The sequence below is a fragment of the Episyrphus balteatus genome, chromosome 2 (assembly GCF_945859705.1).
Source record: "Episyrphus balteatus chromosome 2, idEpiBalt1.1, whole genome shotgun sequence".
NCBI classification, from domain to species: domain Eukaryota; kingdom Metazoa; phylum Arthropoda; class Insecta; order Diptera; family Syrphidae; genus Episyrphus; species Episyrphus balteatus.
In genome coordinates this window covers 10,493,745-10,516,492 of record NC_079135.1, presented here as the reverse complement: position 1 = coordinate 10,516,492, position 22,748 = coordinate 10,493,745, and the positions used below count along the sequence as shown (strand labels likewise).

Genomic DNA, 22,748 nt, shown 5'->3' with positions numbered 1-22,748 from the left:
TCTCTCAAACAAATTAAGGATTATGAAAAGGACTAGCGGAAAATTAGCTTATTTTGTGAAACCAAAGAATTTATATCTAAATTGCTTCATGGTATGTCTGGTAGTTTTTATTTTGTTTTTTTTTTTTTTATTTATTTTTGAAATTCAACTTGAGCAAACACAAGTTAGATAGATATTCTTTAATCCGCAAACATTTGAGGTTTTTTGGTTTTTAGTTATTGTTCATACCCTTGTCCTTAAAATTTGTTTAAGTGTAAGTTCTTTGAATTATTGTACGTATTATATCTCATTTAAGGAATCAAGTTGTCTTATTTTAAAATTTCTTGTGATTATTTCATATTATTGTGTTTCGAAAAAAAAAATGAAACTTTAAATGAATACTTGTGGATCTGGGTCTTAAATTATGATCAAATTTTAAATAAATAGGTTGTGAAAAGTTTTTCTTTATGAAAGTTCAATTTAAAAATTTATCTTATGACCTTAACATCAACTAAAATGTTGAAACTTATGAGCCCAAATGTTGCACCCTTACAAATTCAGAAAAACAAACCCTACGATTGATTATTTTAGAATATAATCAAAAATGTATCGACACTCTTTTTGGAAATATTGCTCTATTTTAAATAAGCAACAATGAACCAGTGTTGCAGCAAGCGTTTTTGGAAGTGTAGCAAAGTTTTTGAAAAAGGATAACAAATGAAAAAAAAATGTAACAAACAAAAAGAAAACTTTTCATTACTATACTAATGAAGGTACAAAAAACTCGTTTTTCTGCTGTTGAACTGTGTGTTAAAGTTTTTATTTTTTTTTTTTGAAAAGATTTCCACAATTCAAGCAATTTTGTCTTTGTTTCGATGAAACTGCAAATTCCATATACAGTGCATATTTTTACTTTATTTTTGGGATTTAAAAACGCCAATGCAGAATTATTTTTCGAAAACAATTTTTCTGTATCATTAACATTTTATGATTATTTACATAAAAATGTTCAATCCATTAACTGGCATTCATTTTGTTTTAAGCAAATATAAATATCAAAAGACTGTAAACAGATTTCATTTTCACAAGCTTGGCCCCAAAAAGTGTCAAATTTGTCTATATATTCCAAAATGATGACCATTCAAATGATTAGTTTTGAAGGTGAATAGATTTTTGTGACCATCCACAGTGTTTGAAAAAAAAATGGTTTTATAAAATTGGAGGTCAAAATTCTATCATTTTATAACAATTTTATTTTTCATGAAACAATATTATGTTTTAATTTTTTCTTTTCCAAAAATATTATTGTAATTTTTAAAGTCGTTTCTTAAAACACAAAATTCTCTTCAAAAAGGTTGGTTTTTACAAATGACTTCATGACCGCATATGTACATTATGTATATGAAAGAAATTATGTACATTTTATGATTGTTCAAAAATACGTTAGTATATTTATGTTTTATTTGAGAAAACTGTGCTTTAATTATTTCGTTTGTGAATGAGTTAAAACTTAAAATCAAATTCAAAATACTCAATACGCAATTAAAGAGTTATTAATTTGATTCCTTAAAAACTTTTTACAAAAATAATTTTATCTTTCATTTAAATTCTAAGGACATTAAAAGTACTTAAATTAATTCAACTTTTCCTCACTTATTTTATTTCCCTAAAATTAAAATCCAAATGACAGTCCCCATCATCATTTATAGAATCACTTTAACTTCCCAAAAAAGTACCCAATATTTCCAGATTTTCTGTCTGTTTTTGTTTAGATATTTAATTCACTTCATTAATATACCTCACAGTCTTAGAATTCTATTTCTACTATATATAAACCTAAACCAAATAAGAGAAGTACTGGTCATTAAGTTTATTGGTCCATTCATTTTTCATCATCAACAAAAATAAGGACTCTCTCTGTGAGTTTGCTTCCAGTTAAAATAAAGTACAAAGGATAAAAACTAACACAAAACAAATGAATGGATCTTAAAAGAGAAACAGAGACTTTTTTTTTTATTTTAGAGAAATAAAAATAAAAATCTATTCACACACACATACACAGAAACAATAATGCAAACCGGAAAAAGGAAACCTATTGTACCAAACTAATTTACTGTGTTGTCGTAACTCGTATTATTCTCATTTCTTCTTTCTTGTTCTTGATTTATTCTTAAAGCACGACGTGCCTGATGGAAAACATGCCCTCATCCTTGTACGCCAGCCAAAAGGAAACCTCGTTTGGATATCTACACAAGAGACGATTGGTAATAAGATAGGGAATACAAATGAAAAGGATAAGAAATTTGAACCTCGCCTCAAGACCTGGAACGATTGTGACTACATTCAGGTAATTAGATTGTGTCCTTGTTAACCAATATATATATATATAAACAATTTCAGTATACTGTACTATATTCTTCCTTTTTTGTCCTGCTTTTCTTTATTTATTAATCTCTTTTTCTTTTAATTTGATTTTATTCGTGATTTCTCACACCGCAAGTTCAAAACTTTAAACTTTCTATTTGTCTACAAAGAAAAATATAAATTGTTTTTTTTACATAATTACCTTGTCGTTGATTCCAAGGATAATAAAGCAGAAAACGAATAAAAATAAAACAAAGACTACAAACCAAAAAAAAAAAAAAAAATCTTGCAGGAATTTTTTTCTCTGTAATTTCGATTACCTTCCGGGAAAGCAAATCGTTTTTCCTACAATCCTCGTTTTTTTCTTCTGTGTTTCTAGTTCGTCCTTTAATGGTGTCCTTTTTTTCCAAGATAATGAATCGGTGCAATCAAATTAAATTCCCCATTACGTTCGGTTTGTCGTTGTAGGGTATTTACAAAGGCATTACCGGTACTCTATTGCGCTATTTAATGTTTGCGTCTATGTGTTTATGGAAAATTCAACATTAACACAACAACACAAACAAACAAAATTCGGTTTATTGAGTTTGACTTTACCGAAATTAGGTTACACACAGCAATGTGATTCCTGTGTCTCTGCTTGCATCCATGAATTATAATGAGAGGAATTTAAATGGAGGAAAATTACTCTGCTCGTTCACGATGCGGTGCGGTGCGCGGTATGGCGCAGTGACGACATGTGGAAAGATGTGAAGTGGAAGAAGCAGCGGTATTCCTGTGAAATTAGATATTAATTTAGAAATTGAAGCATAATTTTGTAGAATGTGCAGATAAGTGGGGGTGTTTTTAGCTATAACGTACATTTAGAAGACAGGGAAACAATCTACCTTGTCTATATGATACATATTATAATTCGAATGGAATTTACTTGTGAGATATACCTCCTATTGTGAGTGAGTAAGCAAAGGGGGAACAGCATATATATAAACTTTTTTTTCGCTGTTGTTGTTTAATTAATGTTAAATGAAGTGTTAATTGTTAATGGCATGTTAGCGAAGCACACAAATGACTAAACAACATTCCCACGTCAGTGAAGTTTACGATTGTGGAGCAGGGGATATACTCGTTGGTTGATATAGAAAAAAAAAGTTACGTATACACCAGAGTGGAAACAATTTTTGAATTAATTTTCCTGGACGAAAATTTTTTTTTTTTGTAATATTTATTCACCTTCGGCATCACGTCGACTACAAAAAAACGTTTTACATAACTTTTTTAACTTTTATAACTTCGTTACAAACACATTTGCATTTAAATAGAAAAATGTGATTTAAAAAAAATTTTTACCGATGACGCTAAGAATGTCAATTACGTTGTTGGGATTAAAATTTAGATTTTCTTTAGGTGATTTTGAAAAAGAAATAGGTAACAACATTAAAAGATTTAACTTTTATTTTTGTTTTTACTCTAAGCAAAAACACGGTGGATTTTTTTTCACGTTTATACATATTTGGGAAGTTGATACAAATCAAATTGGTATAGAAAAAACTCAAAACTGAGGCAATCGACAGTTAATATAATACACTACTGGTTTTTACATATATGCATAGTGATGGTTCTTGTTTTGAAAAAAAAAAAAAAATAGATTGGGTGAAAAAAAATTTAATTTTATTTATTCATTTAAAAAAAAAATTTTTAAGTAAAAAAAGTTTTGATTCCAACACAGAAATTATCAGATTGATGCTTTGGATAGTCCAGGCAGATTATTTTTTTCAAGCAAATACTTATACTCACTGTTAGACTTTAAAGTAGTAGTCAACTTCAAACTTTTATTTTACAGCTAGATTTTGGGATATACTACTTGAAAGACCATTTATTCAATCATTTGTTGAATTATGTCCTTAATAACATAAATAAATTTATCGCTTGCAGTTATTCAATTCTTGTTGGTTTATCAACGGTAGTGCAAGGATTAATATTTTTCCCAGAAAATATTCAATTTCATGCGAAACAAATTATGTTACGACTTTGTTTTACACATAAAGATGATATTTAAATGCTAATAAGGATCGATATGAAAAGTTAAAAGAAATTCACAACTGACTAAAAATAGGCTTCAACTTTGGTCAATAACGTAATATACTCGATTTTTTCATGAAACTTTTAATAGATGCTCTGAAATACGAATGAACTGGCCTGTTAACTTAAAAAAAATAATAATTAGATTTTTAAGCTTTTTTGTAAAATAAAAAAAATTAAATGGTTTAAATAATGACTTAACAAATTGAATTAACATAATAATATGCAGTAATCTTTGGAAAAAAAAAACAAAAACTGATGTATTCATAAAAAATCCTTTCTAAATCAACTTTGTCTTCTCAAATGATTGCACTTGTATTCTTTGCGTATTGAAAATACTGATTTAAATCATTTAAAGTTATGGTCACTCTGGCGTATACGTAACTTTTTTATTTTATTTTTTTCTTTCATACCTTTGTATCTTTAAATGACGAAATAATGAAATAAAAAATAAAAAATTATATTTGACCATTCAAGTTATCTGCTTCGAAAAGTGCGATCCATCTGTCTTTTTTTTTTGTATATCCTGCAATAGGGAAAAAAATAAAAATAATTTTTTTTAATAGGAAAACCCACTCGTGTTTAAAACATTTTCTACAATTATTCCATTTTCTTTATATTTTCATCATATCTAACCCCCCTTTCAAAATAATAAAACACACATAACATTTTACAAGTTAAATTCCGTCAAATTTCACCCCCAGCCTATAAAAATTTTCAAATATACAAAAAAAAAACTTATTCTAATCTTATTATTAGTTATACTAATAAAAGATAAATAATTTTTCAAATAGGATAGCCCAAACCCGAAATGGAAATCAACGGTAACGTAATGTATACAAAACCATATCTCTCTCTCCTTTGCAATGTTTTTTTGAATTTTTTTTTTTTCTTCTTTCAAAAAAAAATCATCAAAAAAAAATATTATTCAATATTGAACTTTCACTCCTCTTTTTTTTTAATTTAATATTCAATGTTGTTGCATAATACATTTTTACATGTCTTTTGTATTCAGCATTTATATAGACATTTTTGAAATATAAGAAGTTAGTTATATTCATTCAAAAAAAGGTCAAAGTCCTGTTGTTATTGTTAGCCTTAAACCACAAAAATCCCACAATAACAAAAAAAAAATTCACCTAGAATATTGTTCTTAAACTTTCGTAGCCAGTAGAAAAACAATAAAAACCTCTTTTGATCGTTTTTTTTTTTTTTTGTGTAGTAGCTTATGATGATCATTCAAAAGAACAAAAAAAAAAAACCACAACCCATTGACGTGTTACACTCGAAAGGATAACACAATCCGGAAAAGAGTATCTCTACACCCCCCAAATACCCTAACCTCCCTGAACTACGTCACAACCACCATTTTTTTGTATTTTTTTATATAGTCTATGGCACCCTTCCGTTTTCATTTTCAAAACCAGGAACGCATGTTGGCGCGCACAGGACACCACCATTTTTTTAAAACCGCACACCCGACCATGTACCGTTGTACAACTTTACTACTATTCTTGATAATTCTTTTGTTGTATTGTATTTGAAAATATGTTGTTTTTTCTTTACTTTTTTTATTGCAATACTATTCTTCTCCTATCGCACTTCTGGTATATGTTTTTTGTATTGAAAATTTTACACTTGAATGTGTATGTTTGTTGGTGTGTGAATGTGTTTGCAGATTGTTAGACACATTTAGAAAGGCACTTTTGAAAATTAAATACCAATTCAGCACGTTTTTTCACTTAAAATATACGAATTTATATGGCACCATACTTCACATAGGATAATAAAGAGACACATGATGATATATTATACACACATTGCAACAACTTTATACAACACTATAGCTGTCTAGGCAGAAGCAGCAGCAAGTCGCGTTAAAATCCGACAATGTTCGGGACAGAAACGCTGGAAGAGCCTTGCCTGCATCATATAAAGGATGTGAAAAATATAAAAACAAAAAGTTTCAACAAAAAAGTCCTATCCTTCCTTTTCTTCTTCCAGATTAATGGACAACTCTCTCTCTCCCTTTTCTAGATATCACACATAGGTACCCAAGTAGACATCTCTAGAAAAAGGATTGCTCCTTGACTAACTGAATAGGGACTAAAAGTGCGAGTATAGGGACTGTTGGTTGGGGTAGAAAAGTCTGTTATTATCCCTTTGGCTCTAGTTTCCGTTTCCCGGGCGGCAAACTGATGGATGAGGGTTGTTGCTTTTACATGCAGTTTGGAAAGTTCTGTTGAGAGTCTTCGGGGGTAACTGCCATCTGAAATTTGATTTTAATTGATTGAGTCCTTGATTTGAAGGCATTGTTATATAGGGTTCCTTGTATCTCAAGAGAGTGGGAATCTATCCTCGTTGTAATAAATGGTTACAAGAACAGAGATGTCATCTTCACTGTGTGTGAGTAAGTGTGTATAATGACATTGAGTCCAGAATCACTCTCAGTATTTTTTCTGTTACTCTTTAGTTTTTTTGGTGCGAAAAGAATCCATTTTGTGTTTAAATCCACTCAATTCGTCCATTTATCTCCTCGAAATGAAAAAAAAAATATTTGCATATACGTTCAACCACACGATACGATGATGATGACGAAGAGGAGTATCGCAGCACTTTTTTTTTCTAGTTTAATCGTTTTAATGGGCTAAAATGCCCACTTATCCTTCGTCAGGATAATATCCTCTACTCAAATTAAAGACTCCTCGGAAGTGATCATCTAATGGATGACGATGCATTCTAAACTGCTTGCTTGGCGGCGGCGGTGGATTATGGTTGAAAAATTCTAGAGATGAGTAAAACTAACCCGCTAACACGCGTATATGCAGCCCATCGTGGGGAGGTGGTACTTAATTTGCTGGGCGCTAACAAACACTTATGGACCCTAAATGCCGCAGGATTTTAATGGCTACGTGACGGTTTATTGAAGGCTATTTTTTTTTTTTTTTTTTGTTTCTTAACCTGTAAAGTAGTATAAAACGTATGTGTTTGGGATGGATGGAAGTCCTTGGGCAGTAAAAAAATACTGTATCCTTATGAGCAGCACTTTATGTATTTGGGTTTTTTTATGTTTAATTTTAACGCGCTTCTCCAAGGCCCACAAGTTGTTTGCAGATGATTCATAAAATAGCACTTGATGTTTACTCAAAATTTTATATGAAGCTTTTGGTTGAAATTAATTTTTTTTTATTTTTATGGATTTTTTTTTTTTGTTTTATTTTGAAAATAAAATTGGTATATACTTTTAATTGGTGGCGTTTTTTGTACAAACAAGAGAGTGGAAATAAAACGTGTGAAACGCACTGTTTCAAAAAGGCAATTATAAATTGTTATATACATTTCCATTACGCAACATTAACTTGTTTGTTTTTTTATTGTTATTTTTGTTTTATTATGAATAGTGCTATCCGCGTTGTGTTGTAAAATATTATTCAAAACGTTAAAAAACAATGAAATTTTGCTTTATTTCAATGTGAGTGGGAGATTGTCTTTTGTTTATTTTTTGTAGGTATATTTAAATTGTGTAAAGTATATTTTTGAATAAAAACAGAACAATAGTGCTTTATATTGAGAGAAAGAGAGAAAATAGAGACGGTTTTAAAGTTTACAATGATTTTAACTCTGCGAAATTGTGTTCTTTATTGATACTTTAGGTTTTTGTTTATTGTTTCACTCTGAAAAAGCAATTAATAAAATTCAACAACATCAATATTTTAAATGAAAGCAATTTTAGTGGGTGTTTTGATATTTGATCATAAAATAATATGAATATTTTAATGGAAAATGTTTTCAATAAAAATACCAGTAGCACCAAAAATTTTGTACACTTAAATTACACTGGTCAACAAGGTTTTTGTTACAGACACTAAGATATACTTTTCTATAGGTTTTTTGGGTGCTGAGCTCGAATCCAAAGTCAGAACAATTCTACCACATCACGTTTTTGAGATAATCTCGTTGGAAAATCGAAAATGCCGCTTTTTTTACCAGTTTTCGAGATTATTTCTTAGCTTTTGGTTATTTGTTTTAAATAAATTTGTAACGGTTTCTAATAGAACTAAATCTTGTCTTTCTAAATCCGTTTAAATCTTTTAAAAATCTCTTATCTTCTTTGAGAAATCTGAAATTTAAATCAACGTGTTTGGTATATCTCATATTTATTTGCTTTTAATAGTAAATCTCGAAATGTTCTTTGCCAATCGCTTTCAAATTTTGACACAACGTTTCATTTACATTCCAGTAAGTTCTAATCTTGTTTTTAACAAGAAAAAAAATTACATTTTTCTCACTAGAAATTATTTAGTATAAGTATCTGACACGGTCACGCTTTGATGTATCTCACTGCGATTCACCACCTTCGCAAATATAAAAACTTGCAAGATTCTAAATGGAACGTTGTGTCAAAATTTGAAAGCGATTGGCAAAGAACATTTCGAGATTTACTATTAAAAGCAACAAATTTATTTAAAACAAATAACCAAAAGCTAAGAAATAATCTCGAAAACTGGTAAAAAGCGGCATTTTCGATTTTTTTAACGGGATTATCTCAAAAACGTGATGTGATAGAATTTTTTTGACTTCGGATTTGAGCTCAGCACACCAAAATCCTATAGAAAAGTATACCTTGGTTTCTGTAACAAAAAAAAAGTTTAATTTTGTTGACCAGTGTGTTATTATAGAGAATATTTTAGTCTTTATTACTTGTAAGATTGATGGGGTCCTTAAATTCAAATTGAACTGGAAGTTTATTTTATTCCAAGTCACTCATTTTATTTAATACAATAACATATTAAACAATGTGTCATCAATCGTAATCAATGATTACGAATCGAGAGATTTCCTTTAAAATGGTATTCAATCATTATTTTTTTTTTTTTTTTTTTTTTTTCTTGCATATTTTACTATAAAAGCATATTTTGCATTTATTTGCATATTTTGACATATTTTTAAAATAAATGCATATTATTATTTCACTTCTGACAATTCTTCAGTATAATTTCCAATTTGTTGGAATAAAGTTCGCTTTTTGACTTTGCTTCCGCAAGAAAGATTTGTTTTGAAAATTGGACAAACTTTTTAAAATGAAAGAAATTCTGAACCCTTTTTTTCAAATCATTATTTGGAACCAAAACTGCATTTCAAAATAGAATTATACAGCCCTGGCCTAAAATATTAAGCATCCATAAAAAAAAGTTGCCATAGCTAATTCCTACATTTTTAGGACTGTTAATAAATTTTGCTTAAAAAGCATACATAGCTCCAATCCATTTTTAAAAAGTTAAATAATCGATAACTACTAAAGATAACCTCAAACACCAAATCATTATTTAATTCCCTATACATACATTCTTTCAGTATAATTCAATCATTTGAAATTACTATCACATTTCAAAAATCAATAAATTTTATATACTATCTATAATCTGCAATGCGTGCTTCTAAAATGCAAAATAATATTTATTCAAAACATGTATATCAGTTACATTACATTCTAGGAATAGGAAAAAAAAAACTTAAAATAAAAATAAAATTTAACTAAATAAATCAATTTAACAATCAATTTTCACTCACCAAAAATACCCACTTAAACCTTTCCATAAACTAATTACTAACTTTATTCACGTCGATGATATCAGAAATTCATGGACAACATAGTAAAAATTTCAGCATCACACCAAAGTTCCCACAATTTAACACATCGTTGACCACAAATTAAATTAAAAAGTTCAATGTCTCTGCACTTTAAACTCCCTCTGCACTAGCCTCAAACTTATCCCTTACATTTTAAGCCCCCCATTTCGAGTAAAACACCCCCTCGTTGTTTTATTAAAATTTAAGCACATACACATTAGAACCGCAATTTCACCTGAAAGAGAGATTCCAATCGAGCACAATAACCCTGCATTTTAGGTTGGTTACCTATAAAGCACTTTAAAAAAACATTGCAGTTCTGTGATATTCCCAACATGTAGGTAACCACAAAAACCACAATTTTAAATATCAATAGAACAAAACCAAAAATGCAAGTTTAAATGTAAATAAACATGAAACAGAGGAAAAAAAGTCACCGTGTATAATTGCATCCAGCAGTGCTTTATACAACTTCAATTCTCTCCAAAACCAACCAAATCCTATAGACATATCCTGAAATCACGATGCACTCTCCCAATTTTGCTCAGGCACACCCCTCCTCATTGCAAAAACCTAAGGTAAATAATTGAACAAAGTCAATTTCAATAAACAACCCCGCACATAAACCTACTCAGTAGTTCCCTAGTATAATGTACAAGTTGCCATTCCACGACACTTTCATTCCACATCCCAAAAACCATGCCGAATCCTTTCGTTATAATACTCCTGCACACAACTTTCCCCATCAACCAGTTCCATTTAGTGGATTGGAATCAAAAATCGAAACAAGCAAATTACTGAACTACTGTTCACCATCGTCGTCGTCCTCGACGTCCTTGTGTCGTCGTTCGAAAACACGAAATTTTATGAAGTTCCGTTCCGATATTTTGCAGGATTACGTGACCGTGTACGACGGGTACACCATTAGGGATCCGGTAATCCTAAAGTTTTGTGGCGGTGGACAGAGCGTGCCAGCGGCAGTCTCCAGTGGCCCACAATTATTAGTTGAGTTTACTACATCGCCGTTCGGAACGTTTACTGGCACCTCATCCCAAATCCTGCCTCTGCATGGATTCCAACTTGAGGTGGGTGGTTGGATCGATTAATAACTTGTTTTTCTTCCTCCTATATATTGACCCTTTTTTCCACTTTTTGTTGTTTTTGTCCTCGTCCTGTAGGTTGAAGTAAAGTTCGTAGATATACAAAGTCCAACGTATGCAAAGAACAAGAAATTGTGTGAATTTTGGATTCGTGGCTCGGGGCGTGGTATATTGGAGAATCCAAAACATTCGCTAGCACCGAACACTACTTGTTTGTATCATTTACAAGGAACGGGAGTTTTCAAAACCTACGACCATTTAAGTTTGCCCCGGCGCTCGGGGCAGCAATATCAAATGCCACTGTCACGATTCAAGGTCTGGATATCGATGTTGAAATTCAATTTGGATCCGGCGTTTGGGTTTCAGGATGAGACATCGGTTGGGGCGATTGGAGTCCTTCAAACGCACGAGGACTGCAGTGGGATGTTGAGAATTTGGGATGGTGCCTTAAGGGAACCTCCTGTCTGCAAGGATTTGAATTGGTAAATAAATCCAAATTGAAAATATTGAAAATTGTTAATTATAAAAAACAAAAATATTTAAAGTTGTTTAAGGAGCTCCTTCAAATTTATTCTCGGAAGTAACCAATATTTTTTTGTTTCAAATTTCTCACAGTGAACGTGATATCCCTAACCATCCTGTCTTGGCACAATATGGACAAAACTACACAAACGTCATAGCTCGTTTTTGCCGAGGGACTGTACCGAGAACCTGCGACCGAGCGAACATCAACGAAACCCATGCACGTCCTTGTATGGTTAGTGAAAGCTATGTATCGAGTGGTGATACTATAACCCTCGAACTAAGGAATACCGAATCTACAGTTCTAAGGTATGCATTGACTTTCCATGCACCCAAAATTGCAAAATTTACAAACCTGTAGCCTTGTAAACTTACCTACTTATACTCTTTTTTTTTCAACCACTAGACCACTGGACTTCAAGCTCAAGTATGAATTTGTTGACCTGCATCAGGATGGTATACCAATGGCTGGCGAACATGACTGCAATCGGAAATTCGTTAGCAGCCAAATGGATCGCAAGGACCCAGCTATCTTTCGCAGCATTCGTAACATATTCATGTTCGGTCGTGGGGGTACTCGAAATCTCAGATGCATTTACAAATTCGAAGGACAACGAGGTGAACGTGTTCGTATTAAGTTAAGGAAGGTTACCACAATGAATCGTATGTGCACATCGAAAGTGGATGAGGATATCAATAGGTCATTTTGCTATGGTAACACCAATGTTCGTGTTGAGGTGAGTAAAGAGATTAACTGACTTTGTGTGTGGAATTTTATTGTTGCCAAGTGAGGTAAAAATTAGATTTTAATAAACTTTTTACATAACCTTCCGGTTTTGAGATGAAATTTTACAATATTCGTTTTGGAGCAGACATTTTTCTAATTGAAACTAAATTCATTCTATTTCATATTCAATTTCTTTATGTTGTGTTGTGTGTGTGGTGTGTGGTGTGTTGTGTGTTAAGTTTTGTGTTTTGTATTTTGTGTGTTGTGTGTTGTATGTTGTGTGTTGTGTGTTGTATGTTGTGTTTTGTGTGTTGTGTTTTGTGTGTTTTGTGTGTTGTGTGTTGTCTCTTGTGTGTTTTCTATTGTGTGTTGTGCTTTCTATTTGTGTTGTTGAGTATATTTAACATATTTTGTTTATAACAGTTTCAAAACATCAACCAAACGTTTGCTAAATTTTATTTGAATAACTACTCAGTTGGCAACATTATCAACTTTTAATTGAAAAACTTATTTCATTAACTGTATCTATAGCACCCAACCACTTTTAAAAAACATATAACATTTTTTTTTTGTTCTCAGATTTTCGAAAGGCCCTATCATGATTCGATTCTTTTGCCACGTGGTTGTTTGTGCAATTCTTCGAATGCATCCCATTTACCGGTTGAATACACCTCAACCAGCAGAGACCTAGAGGTGCATTTTACTGCCCTCAACATGACCACACTCGATGACCCGGACGCATTGAACTTCGAAGGACTCTTTGAATTCGTCAAGGGACCAACAAGCTGCAAGGATGGCCGAAGGAAATTCGGTCCAAGTGGCACCATTGACATGACGTTCGGAGACGTAAGGATACCTTTCATCCTCTCATTGTAAATTCAAATTGAATTTTCACTCTTTTTCCTCCCTCTTTCCAACCCCGCTCTCTCTTCCTTCCGGCTTTCTTACAACATGTTGGTATACATCACAGATGGATTGCCGAACCCGACCATGGTTAATCGAGCCTTCAAATGGAAACAAGTTCTTGTATGTCCGACTGAAGGGCATCTTCCTGCGAAAGTACAGTCCGAATATTTACAAAACGATTAATGCGACAGTGATAGGCACCAGCTCATACCGGTGCGAAACCAAGGCCAGAGTTGTGCTGACAACATCTGAAGGTAAAGTATAAAGAGAGAGAGTGTCAATTCCGGTTTTGGGTTTGGGTTTCGGACAAGACACAGAGAGTGATGGTTATTATGTTTTCATTACACAAATCTTATACTCTCTCTTTTGTTACACAGGACTCACAATAACGGCATGTCCTTTGGGTGAGAACTCAAATGCATATGAGTTTGTAGAGATATTCAGTGCCGGCTGGAACGAGAGACCAAATTATGCTATAGCCAACCGATCGAAGGCCATCAGTGTCGAGTTCCTCAGACCGGATAATGGTGATTTCACATTCAATTGGATGGAATTGGTTCCTAGACCAGCCTTGGGCTTAGTAGGTATGTGTTAGTGTGGGTATATCTTTGATGGGCTTTTGATTATATACACGAATTGCGAAACAAAGGAACACCCTAATGAGAATTCTAAAGCCTTAATTTTTAACTGTGGCTGTTTTTTGTTATTTTTTAATTTGCAGAAGACTGTACATTCAAGTGCTCCGAATTGGGGGCATGCGTTAATGCCAGCGTGTGGTGTGATGGCATTGTGCATTGTCCATCTGGCGACGATGAGTCGTTCCTGCAGTGTTCTGCCATCATGAAACTGCCAGCTGAAATTTTAGCCACATTGTGTATCCTAATGGTGCTGTTTTGCTGTGGATTTGTTGCGTTCGCATACAAGTAAGTTTTATTCATTCATTCATTCATTCCGCAAGTGATTATAAATACTTAAAAAGCTTAGAATTAGGTTGAAACTGTGCATTTGTTTAAATGGGGTCAGGTTATGTAAGTTGGCTTTTTTTTACATATAATTGCCCATTAGTGGATAGGTTTTAAATCTAGTTTGATCCCTTTAGCCCAGTTTTTAAACAACAATGGAAGAGATTTTGTTCTGAAATGTTTTCCATTTGTAAATACCTATCGACTCACGCCATGAAAATTTACATTTGAAGGAATTAAGAGGTCAGATTTAGATTAATTCCTACATAAACCTCAGAAGGGCTCAACTGGTGTACGTAAAAACTCGGACGAAATTAAATTCGGCGTACCTAACCGATCAAGAATTTATGTATTCTATGTGTAAGTTTTTTTTTAATCAGAGTCATAGGCATCGCCGGACCGAAAAATTCACTTTTTTTATTAATGAATTCGAAACTATAGGCCGGAATATTTTTATCAAAATATATAAAGGGTTTCAAAATATTTAATATTTTTTTCTGAAATTTTTTCAAGCAAGAGCATTATTTTAAATAAATAATAATGTAGATAATGTTAATCATATTTATCACATTGTAGTTTTTAGATAATGTTAAAATATCCAGTAAAATTTTTGAAAGCAATCGGACGGATACTTCGAGATCACGAAAGTACCATGTCAAAAAAAGAAGTTTCGAGATAATCGCAAAAGAAAGAAAGTCGACCGCCTGTAGTGGCTTTATTTTCCTGTCAAAATATATCTGTTATCTCGCCAATTTTTTGCAACGCAAGAGGTGTTAAAATGTTAGTTGGTTGATCGTAAATGTTTGTTATTTCAAAACTATTCTAGTCGAAAGTAAAAAGTTCCGAAGCGCATAGAAACACTTTTTTGAGACACTAAATGTTCTTGTTCCTAAATATTGCAGTCGTTTAGTGTTCGAAATTTTTAAACACGATATCTCTCATTGAGATAATTGAAATTGACAACCATCAAAAGTTTAGGATTGGATTTTTTCAAACGCTTCTGTATAATTTTCTTGTAAATTCCGGCTCAGTCGTTAACGAGAGTTTCAAAATAAAAAAAAAAAAAAACGGTTTTATGTTAAATATCGTTAGTTACGATTTAAAAATATTTATTAAAAAACAGGGTTTTTTTAACCGCTTAAAAACGATCTTAATCCAAAGCCTTTGATTTTAAATAATTTTGAAAGTCATTATTTAATTTCTAAAAACCCAAAAAATATCTCAATTATATTCGTTAGAGTTCAGACTTTTATTAGAACTCGAACTTAAAGCTAGGGACATGCGATTTTGGTCACGTCATTATTAAGTCGCAAAAATGAATCACAAGGATCTACTCGTAAATGATTTATCGCATACTCTGACAAAATGACTAAATACATTTTTGTTTGCATTTTTGATTCATCGGGCCATAACTAAAAAACAACTGTGCCAAAAATCTAAAAATGATTTGACGCACGGTCTTCCTCTTAACAGTTGGCAAGGTTACAACAAAATGTTCGCCAGTTGTTTACCATTAAATAATTTCGTCAAAATCTTGTTTAAACTCTATTGCTCCTGCAATCACCCATGAAACACGTGAAGGGTCAGTAGAAAGAAAGATCAAAGTCGCAATTTCATAAAAAAGTGACTCTGGTAGTTCCTTCCGGATTGACTCTTCAACATTCAAGTATTAATTTTAGTATATTTTCAGGTTCAGGTCGACATTTCAAAATTAAATATTACTTGGTTCCAAGTATCTTGAAAGTATTGTGTGCGATGTGCTCTGGACATCCAACACCAATTATTCCCCGGTACAGCTCATTCAATTTGTAGAATGTTTTTTTTTCACGTTACATCCATGCATGGAACGTTATACCTCCACAGAAAAAAAAATAAGTTCATCAATTCCATTTTATTCATCAAGATTATAAAATGTCAGATATCCTTCCGCTTTCAGACATACTTTTCTTATCAATGTCATGAAATTCAATTTTCCCCATTTTTATATATCGTGCGGAATTGGAATGGGTCCAATGGGCTCACATTTTGTGGGTCAGAGAGTGAACTTCAGCAAAGCTATTCCACAAAGTATTAGTCATATCATGTGAATTAAAAAAAGTACACAAAAAGAGTGTGGAGTAGTTTTCGAATTATGGAATGTTAAAGAAATAGAAACTTAAAAAATTGAAGAAGACCATTTTTTTTCTTCATACCTTCTACCTTAGTTTTTGTACTTTTTTATCATAAAACGCTTTCAATTCCAGTAAATTACCTACATTCTTTTGAAACGAATATTACATAAATAATTTTTTTCAGAAAAATCAAACGAAAACTTCGGGGGTCATCGGTACTGCAAACCCGCCTAAAATCTCTCAGTTCAATGGACACAGCCGTTTTCGATGAAAAAGATGTGATTTGCTGACAAAGCGACAATTCTGTACGATATGTGGAAATAGATCGTGTTACAACGGTCTGACCACATTCAATCAATATCGTACAGAATTGTGCCCCGGAACTAGAGACTTTATGTAAACAAAAACCAACAACAACAACCACACTACTAAAACTACTAATTATATATACCATTTAAACTATCAACTATTGACTAAAAAAAAAAACAAAACCAACAACAACAACTATCAATGGTCTTTCCATTGTATAAATTGTATTTATATATAAAAATAAATAAAAATTTTGTGTGTTTATTTTTTAAGTTTTCTTTTTTAAGTATATAAATTTAAAAATAATAATTTTTTTACCAAACAAAAAAATTTTAAAAACACAAAAAAAAATTAAAAAAGATGTGTATTTTCTAGTTAAAAATTGTTAAAAAAATTAAAAATAAAAAGACAAAAAAAAGATATAAAAACTGCAATTAAAGACCAACGGTTTGGTACCTACACACGAGAGATAGTGACAGAGAAGAAAATAAATAAAAGTAAAATAAATTACATTCAAATTTAACTCTTAAAAAAAAATAAATAGGTTAATTATTATAAAAGAAAAAAACAATATAATGTGCCAGGATTCGTTTTTTTTAGTCCTTAGGTAAAATTATAAACAACAACAAAAACCACGAAAGTCAACCGAAATGACGCACAAAATGTTTAAACAAAAAAAAAGAAGTTAATTCTATAGAAAAATTAAAATTAAAAAACAAAAAAAAAATCTCTGCGTCAACCAACTGAAATTTTGTACTACGTTTTAGTAATACTGTTTAAATTTAAACTAAGCCTAGAAAATATTTTAATTTCTATACAAAATAAACTAAGGGCCAATTTTTCAATAGTCAGATAAACCTCAGATAGAGCTTATTCCTAGGAATAAAAGTTTTTTTTATATTGACATTTATTCTTCTGATAGTCTAACTGACGATTGAAAAATCAGGGCTAAATAATTGTTTATTTACAATTTCTAAAACTAAGAAAATTTAGATTGATACAAACAAAAAAATTAAATAAAAAATTTGTAGAATAATTAAAAGTTTTCAAAGAATTTTAAATGTAGCTAAATTATTTAATAATTTTCTTAATTTTTGTGTTAAATTCTAATCTTTTTTAAAAATCTTTATTCTCTTATTGTTAACTATTCTTGTTTTTGTTTCTTTCAACAAATAAACAAAAAAAACTCTGACAACAGGCAAGATAGTTGGAATCATTAAAATTACATACATTAAAAAAAACAAATCATTTTTAATCATTTTAATAGGAAAAAAAGTAACTTATTTGCCAAAAAATTAAAAAAAAAAAACAACAACAAAAAAACAAAACCCACTCAAAATTAATCGAAAATGATAAATGAAATTATATGTTTAACATCCAAAAACTGCCACTATATATGTATGCATGTAATGTAAAATTGTGTTTATACATAAAAAAAATCAAAACCAAAAAAACGCGTTTTAAATTTAATTGGAAAAAGATTTTTAGGTAAAATCTTATTCAATATGAAAATTTAATTTTCATCATCGAAGTGCTATACGATTATTACACTTCCCAACTTTACACTGCCTTTGATTCTAATCAAAAACAAAAAAAAAAAAAACAAAAATTGAAAAAAAAAAGAAAATATATATTTATTACTAGAAAAATTAATTTTATAAATTTATGTAATTCTTCCTTTTTGCTATAAAATAAACAAAAAAAAAACAAAACAAAAAAACTTTCATTCATATTTCACAAAAGACAACAAAAAAACACGAAAAATGAGTGAGATTTTCTTTCCACGCGCATGTTTTATTTTTTTTCCTGCATAAGAACAAAATAATAAATAAAACCATCAACTATTATTATTTAACATTTAGTTTTTTTCTTATTAATTTTAATAATAACAAAACATAAATTGAAAGGAAAAAGCTTAAGAAAACAAACAGACAATAAAAACACCTTAAAACAAAAATAAAAATAATTTAAAATATTTTGAGAGAAAAATGCAAAATAACTGAGAATAGTTTATATAAAAAATGGAAGAAGGAATAATAATAACATAATTAATGAATTTATTTATTTTTTAAAATGGAAAGAGTGTCAGATAAAAATTAAAATAAAGAAAAACAAAAAAAAAAAACACTTAACTATTTAATTCAAATCAAATTACTATATCTTACGAGTACATACATTTGTAAATAGTAAAGTTAAATTTTAAATTAAATTAATTTAGACAAAAAAAATAAAATAATTTATCGTTAATAAATAGTAAGGAAAAACTCATATAGGAAAAAACAAGAGAGAAAGAAATGTTAAATAGTAAAAAGAAAAATAAAAGAAAACAAAAATTGGATGAAGATGATATCTTAAATTCTTCCAACGACTAGAGTATTTTAGAATATAGGTATAGAAGTTTATGATGATGATGATAATGGTGGGTGTGAGAAGAGAAGTGATTATTGTTACTAAAAAAAATAAACCTTTTTTTATTTATAAAAGTTGATGTAAGGAAGAAAAATAAAAAAACTAGATAAAAACACTGTATCTTTAAAAATTTAAATGAAAAGTGAAAACAAACATTAAACAACAACAGAATTAATAACAAAAACCAAACAAAAAATGTTCGAATTAAAGATAAAAAAAAAACAGAAAATAAAACAATTAAAAGTCTTAAATGAAAAGTTAAATAAAAGAAACCATATCAATAAAATGAAAATAATTTAAAAATTAAAACAAATTTGTCTTTTTACTATATACAAAAAATTGGTTGACTCAACAGTTTGGGGAATACCAAACTCTACCAACCATATGATACAGAATCGTTTGAAAATTATATCTCGATTTTTGGCACTGGGAAAATGCAAGCTACATTTACTATGATATTTTCTTTTGAAAATGTTTGTGGGTACAATTAAATACTTACCTTATAACATAATTTAGTGACCAGTTATGCATATAATTTTTGATATAATATCATACAAAATAAATTGGTTAATTCATTTGATCAGCGATAAAAATTTACATCAGGGAATGGTTATAGCGACCATGAGAACGAGTCAGGAAAAAAATTTAAACCGATAATAAACTGTATTTCATGTGATTAAAGAACAAAATTTCACACATAATAGTAGTAAATTACTGAAAGAATATGTTGTGCAAGGAAAATTATCAATTGACCAACTATTCATTCATCAAGAAAATACAAAAATTCATATTTAATAATAAATAATTGTTCAGGGGGGCTATTCTGGTTCTCTGATAAGCTCAATGAAAAAACTTTTCATAATTTAAATTGAATGGTGATAAAGGAGATGGCACATTTTTGGGCCCAGTGTGTTCACTAACGAAATTGGTATCAAATGAAAGGTGACGGTAAGCACATTACGTGGGTAAAATATTTTCAAATTCGTTAGTGGGGTTTTGGAGATATTTGAGTTTGAAGTTTCGGATTTCAAAATCAAGATTTCAGCTATTTTTTCGAACAATTAATCGTAGAATGCGTAGAAAGGACTTTTTAGATTGGAAATTAGTTAATCTTTCTTTTTCTAGTACATCATTTTTCTCTAGGAGTTATACTTTCAGAGTAACAGAACCGCAAAGTATCTCATTCTCAGTAATTCCGCACTTAACTCTAAGGGTTGTTTAAAATATTGAAAATACCAAAAAACACACAATTTTCGGTAGTGTAACTCTGAAATTATAACTCCTAGAGAAAAATGATGTACTAGAAAAAGAAAAATTAACTAATTTCCAATCTAAAAAGTTGTTTCTTGTTTTCTGTCCGACCAGTCGTTCTCGAGATATTGAGACAAATGCGTTTTTCAAAATGGCGGTCGCCCCACAAGACCCAACAATACGCAATCTGAGATTTGTACTTGGGATAAACCCCTCTTCAATACTGCATTCAAACTTAGCTGACGTCTTAGCTTTTTCCAGATTTTTCCCCATTGACTGAACTATAGTTTCTATTCTTATTATTTAATAGGCATATTTCAGCTCGTTTTTGTGTATTTTGCTTATTATAAGGTTTTTGTATGTTTTATAGAACTATTTTATATATAGAATTAAAGGTAACACATTAAGCTATCGAAAAATTACAAAAAAAAAGTGCATGTCACCACTGAATATTTTGATATTTCGATGTGCCAAATGCCTCGCTTAAAAAAATCACCTTTTGAGAAGTAAATACCTAATATGTATTATTTTTTTTTTAACAAAGAAAAAAACTTTTGATACAGATTTATAGACAACAGAAATACCTTTCATTTGATACCAATATTATTTCTGTACACCCATTATTACGCATTCTACGATTAATTGTTCGAAAAATTAGCTGAAATCTTGATTGTGAAATCCGAAACTTCAAACTCAAATATCTCCAAAACCCCACTAACGAATTTGAAAATATTTTACCCACGTAATGTGCTTACCGTCACCTTTCATTTGATACCAATTTCGTTAGTGAACACACTGTGCCCAAGCTCCATAGAAAAATGTGCCATCTCCTTTATCATTTTAGTTTATCATAGAACCCCCAGCTTAAGTTTTTTTTTGGGAAACCCTATTCTTACCTATGTATAATATACATACATACGTTGTATATGATTTCCTATGGATAGGTCTGCAATTGGCTTGAAATTGCAGAATGAAAGAATTTTTCCGATCCGTTTTCCTGATCTTACGTAGGTATACACCACAGTGGCCAACAAATTTTTCTAATTGTCAACTGAGCAAACTGTCGATTTTTATATTTTTCTTTTTGATTCAATTTGCCAATTGATTCAATAACGAGTCAAAGCAAATTTGATAGACTGTAAAAGAAGAATAAACTTGACCCTGAAAAGAAATGAAAGTTGCCAAAAAGGAAAAAAAGACTGCATCAAACCTGGCAACATTTCGATCATTAAAATTGATCTATTCAAATTTGTTTAGATCTCTCAGAAAAAAAAATGAGAGTTCCAATACGAAAACGGTGTTACTTATGCTTGATTTTTATGAGGTATTCTTTTCAAATTGATTGCAGCCACTCTGAGAACTTCGAATATGAACTGGATAGCCCCTAAATAATTGTTTTCTTAAATTCTTCTCGGATTAAGAAAAAAATTAAATAATCATCAAAATCACGCGTCACTATAATTGAAAAGGCCTGAAAAACGGGCGTTTTAGTTATGTATATATTTTTCATGTGCAAATTTGTTTTGAATTAATAAAAAAAATGCTAGCTTCTTGCAGTGCAATTCGCACGTGTCCATCCGTGACAAAAATTTGTCTCACCCATAACATTTATAACTCTTTTTTTTCTATTAAGACAATCGTTTTCATATTAAGTAATACACCCCATTTATTTAAAAATCTATTAGTGTTTTAAACTTGAAATATGTAGATTCGCAGAGATTTTGTAAGCAAATCAGCCTCCTTTTTGTCCCACCGGTGAAAGTAAAAAATAACCTCCCTATTTTCTAATATAATTGAGTTAAAGTAATTTGATCTGCTTAGTTGTTACGAAAGTCTATATACATTAAATGTATATAGACTTTACAAAATTTTTGTACAATTATGTTTAGAATTTTAAAAAGACACAATAAATTTACCGTACAAGTGGATGGAATAGTGTCGTAAAAAACAAAACTGTGATATTCTGCCCAGATTTGGGGAATGGATGAATATCTAAGAAGTTCTGTTAACACTATGTAACTTGACAAAGACTTGCAGTTTTTTTTTTAATCATTATGATACCAAAAATATTGCTGACTATATATAAATTTTCCATCCCTGATACCAAAAATATTATTTATGTAAGTTTAAACGAATACGTTTGAAATTTGAAAAATGTCTACAAATTTTTTTTTTCTTACTAAATACACCTAATACTTTTTTAATAATCACTTTTTAAAAATCTGTCCCACTTGGGAACATCTCATCGTTCTTAAAGAAAAAGTTGAATCCAAGACATCCAATTTTCTCACAAATTAATATCCTATAATCCAATTAATGAAGCTGTTATTTTATTCTTTTGTATAAACATTTAAATAAATATTTAAAAAACTACAATACATTAACTTCAATAAAACTT

At 30.3% G+C, this 22,748-nt stretch overlaps 1 protein-coding gene across 9 annotated transcripts in view; it reads left to right on the top strand.

Moving 5' to 3' along the window:
• Window positions 1-16,872, top strand: part of LOC129911311 (uncharacterized) — a 161,728-nt gene extending 144,856 nt beyond the window's left edge. For 7 of the 9 annotated variants that reach the window (XM_055989059.1, XM_055989058.1, XM_055989060.1 and 4 more), the window contains 11 exons: window positions 2,156-2,326; window positions 5,217-5,246; window positions 10,947-11,138; window positions 11,232-11,635; window positions 11,769-11,984; window positions 12,082-12,412; window positions 12,982-13,248; window positions 13,373-13,562; window positions 13,686-13,892; window positions 14,030-14,231; window positions 16,566-16,872. In XM_055989059.1, the coding sequence (XP_055845034.1) occupies window positions 2,156-2,326; window positions 5,217-5,246; window positions 10,947-11,138; window positions 11,232-11,635; window positions 11,769-11,984; window positions 12,082-12,412; window positions 12,982-13,248; window positions 13,373-13,562; window positions 13,686-13,892; window positions 14,030-14,231; window positions 16,566-16,671 (2,316 nt within the window). In that variant the 3' untranslated portion in view covers window positions 16,672-16,872. Of the gene's footprint in view, window positions 1-2,155; window positions 2,327-5,216; window positions 5,247-10,946; window positions 11,139-11,231; window positions 11,636-11,768; window positions 11,985-12,081; window positions 12,413-12,981; window positions 13,249-13,372; window positions 13,563-13,685; window positions 13,893-14,029; window positions 14,232-15,960; window positions 16,061-16,565 lie in introns of those variants that run through there. The other 2 variants (XM_055989064.1, XM_055989063.1) reach the window with 2 other exon arrangements.
• Window positions 16,873-22,748: the final 5,876 nt, after the last annotated feature.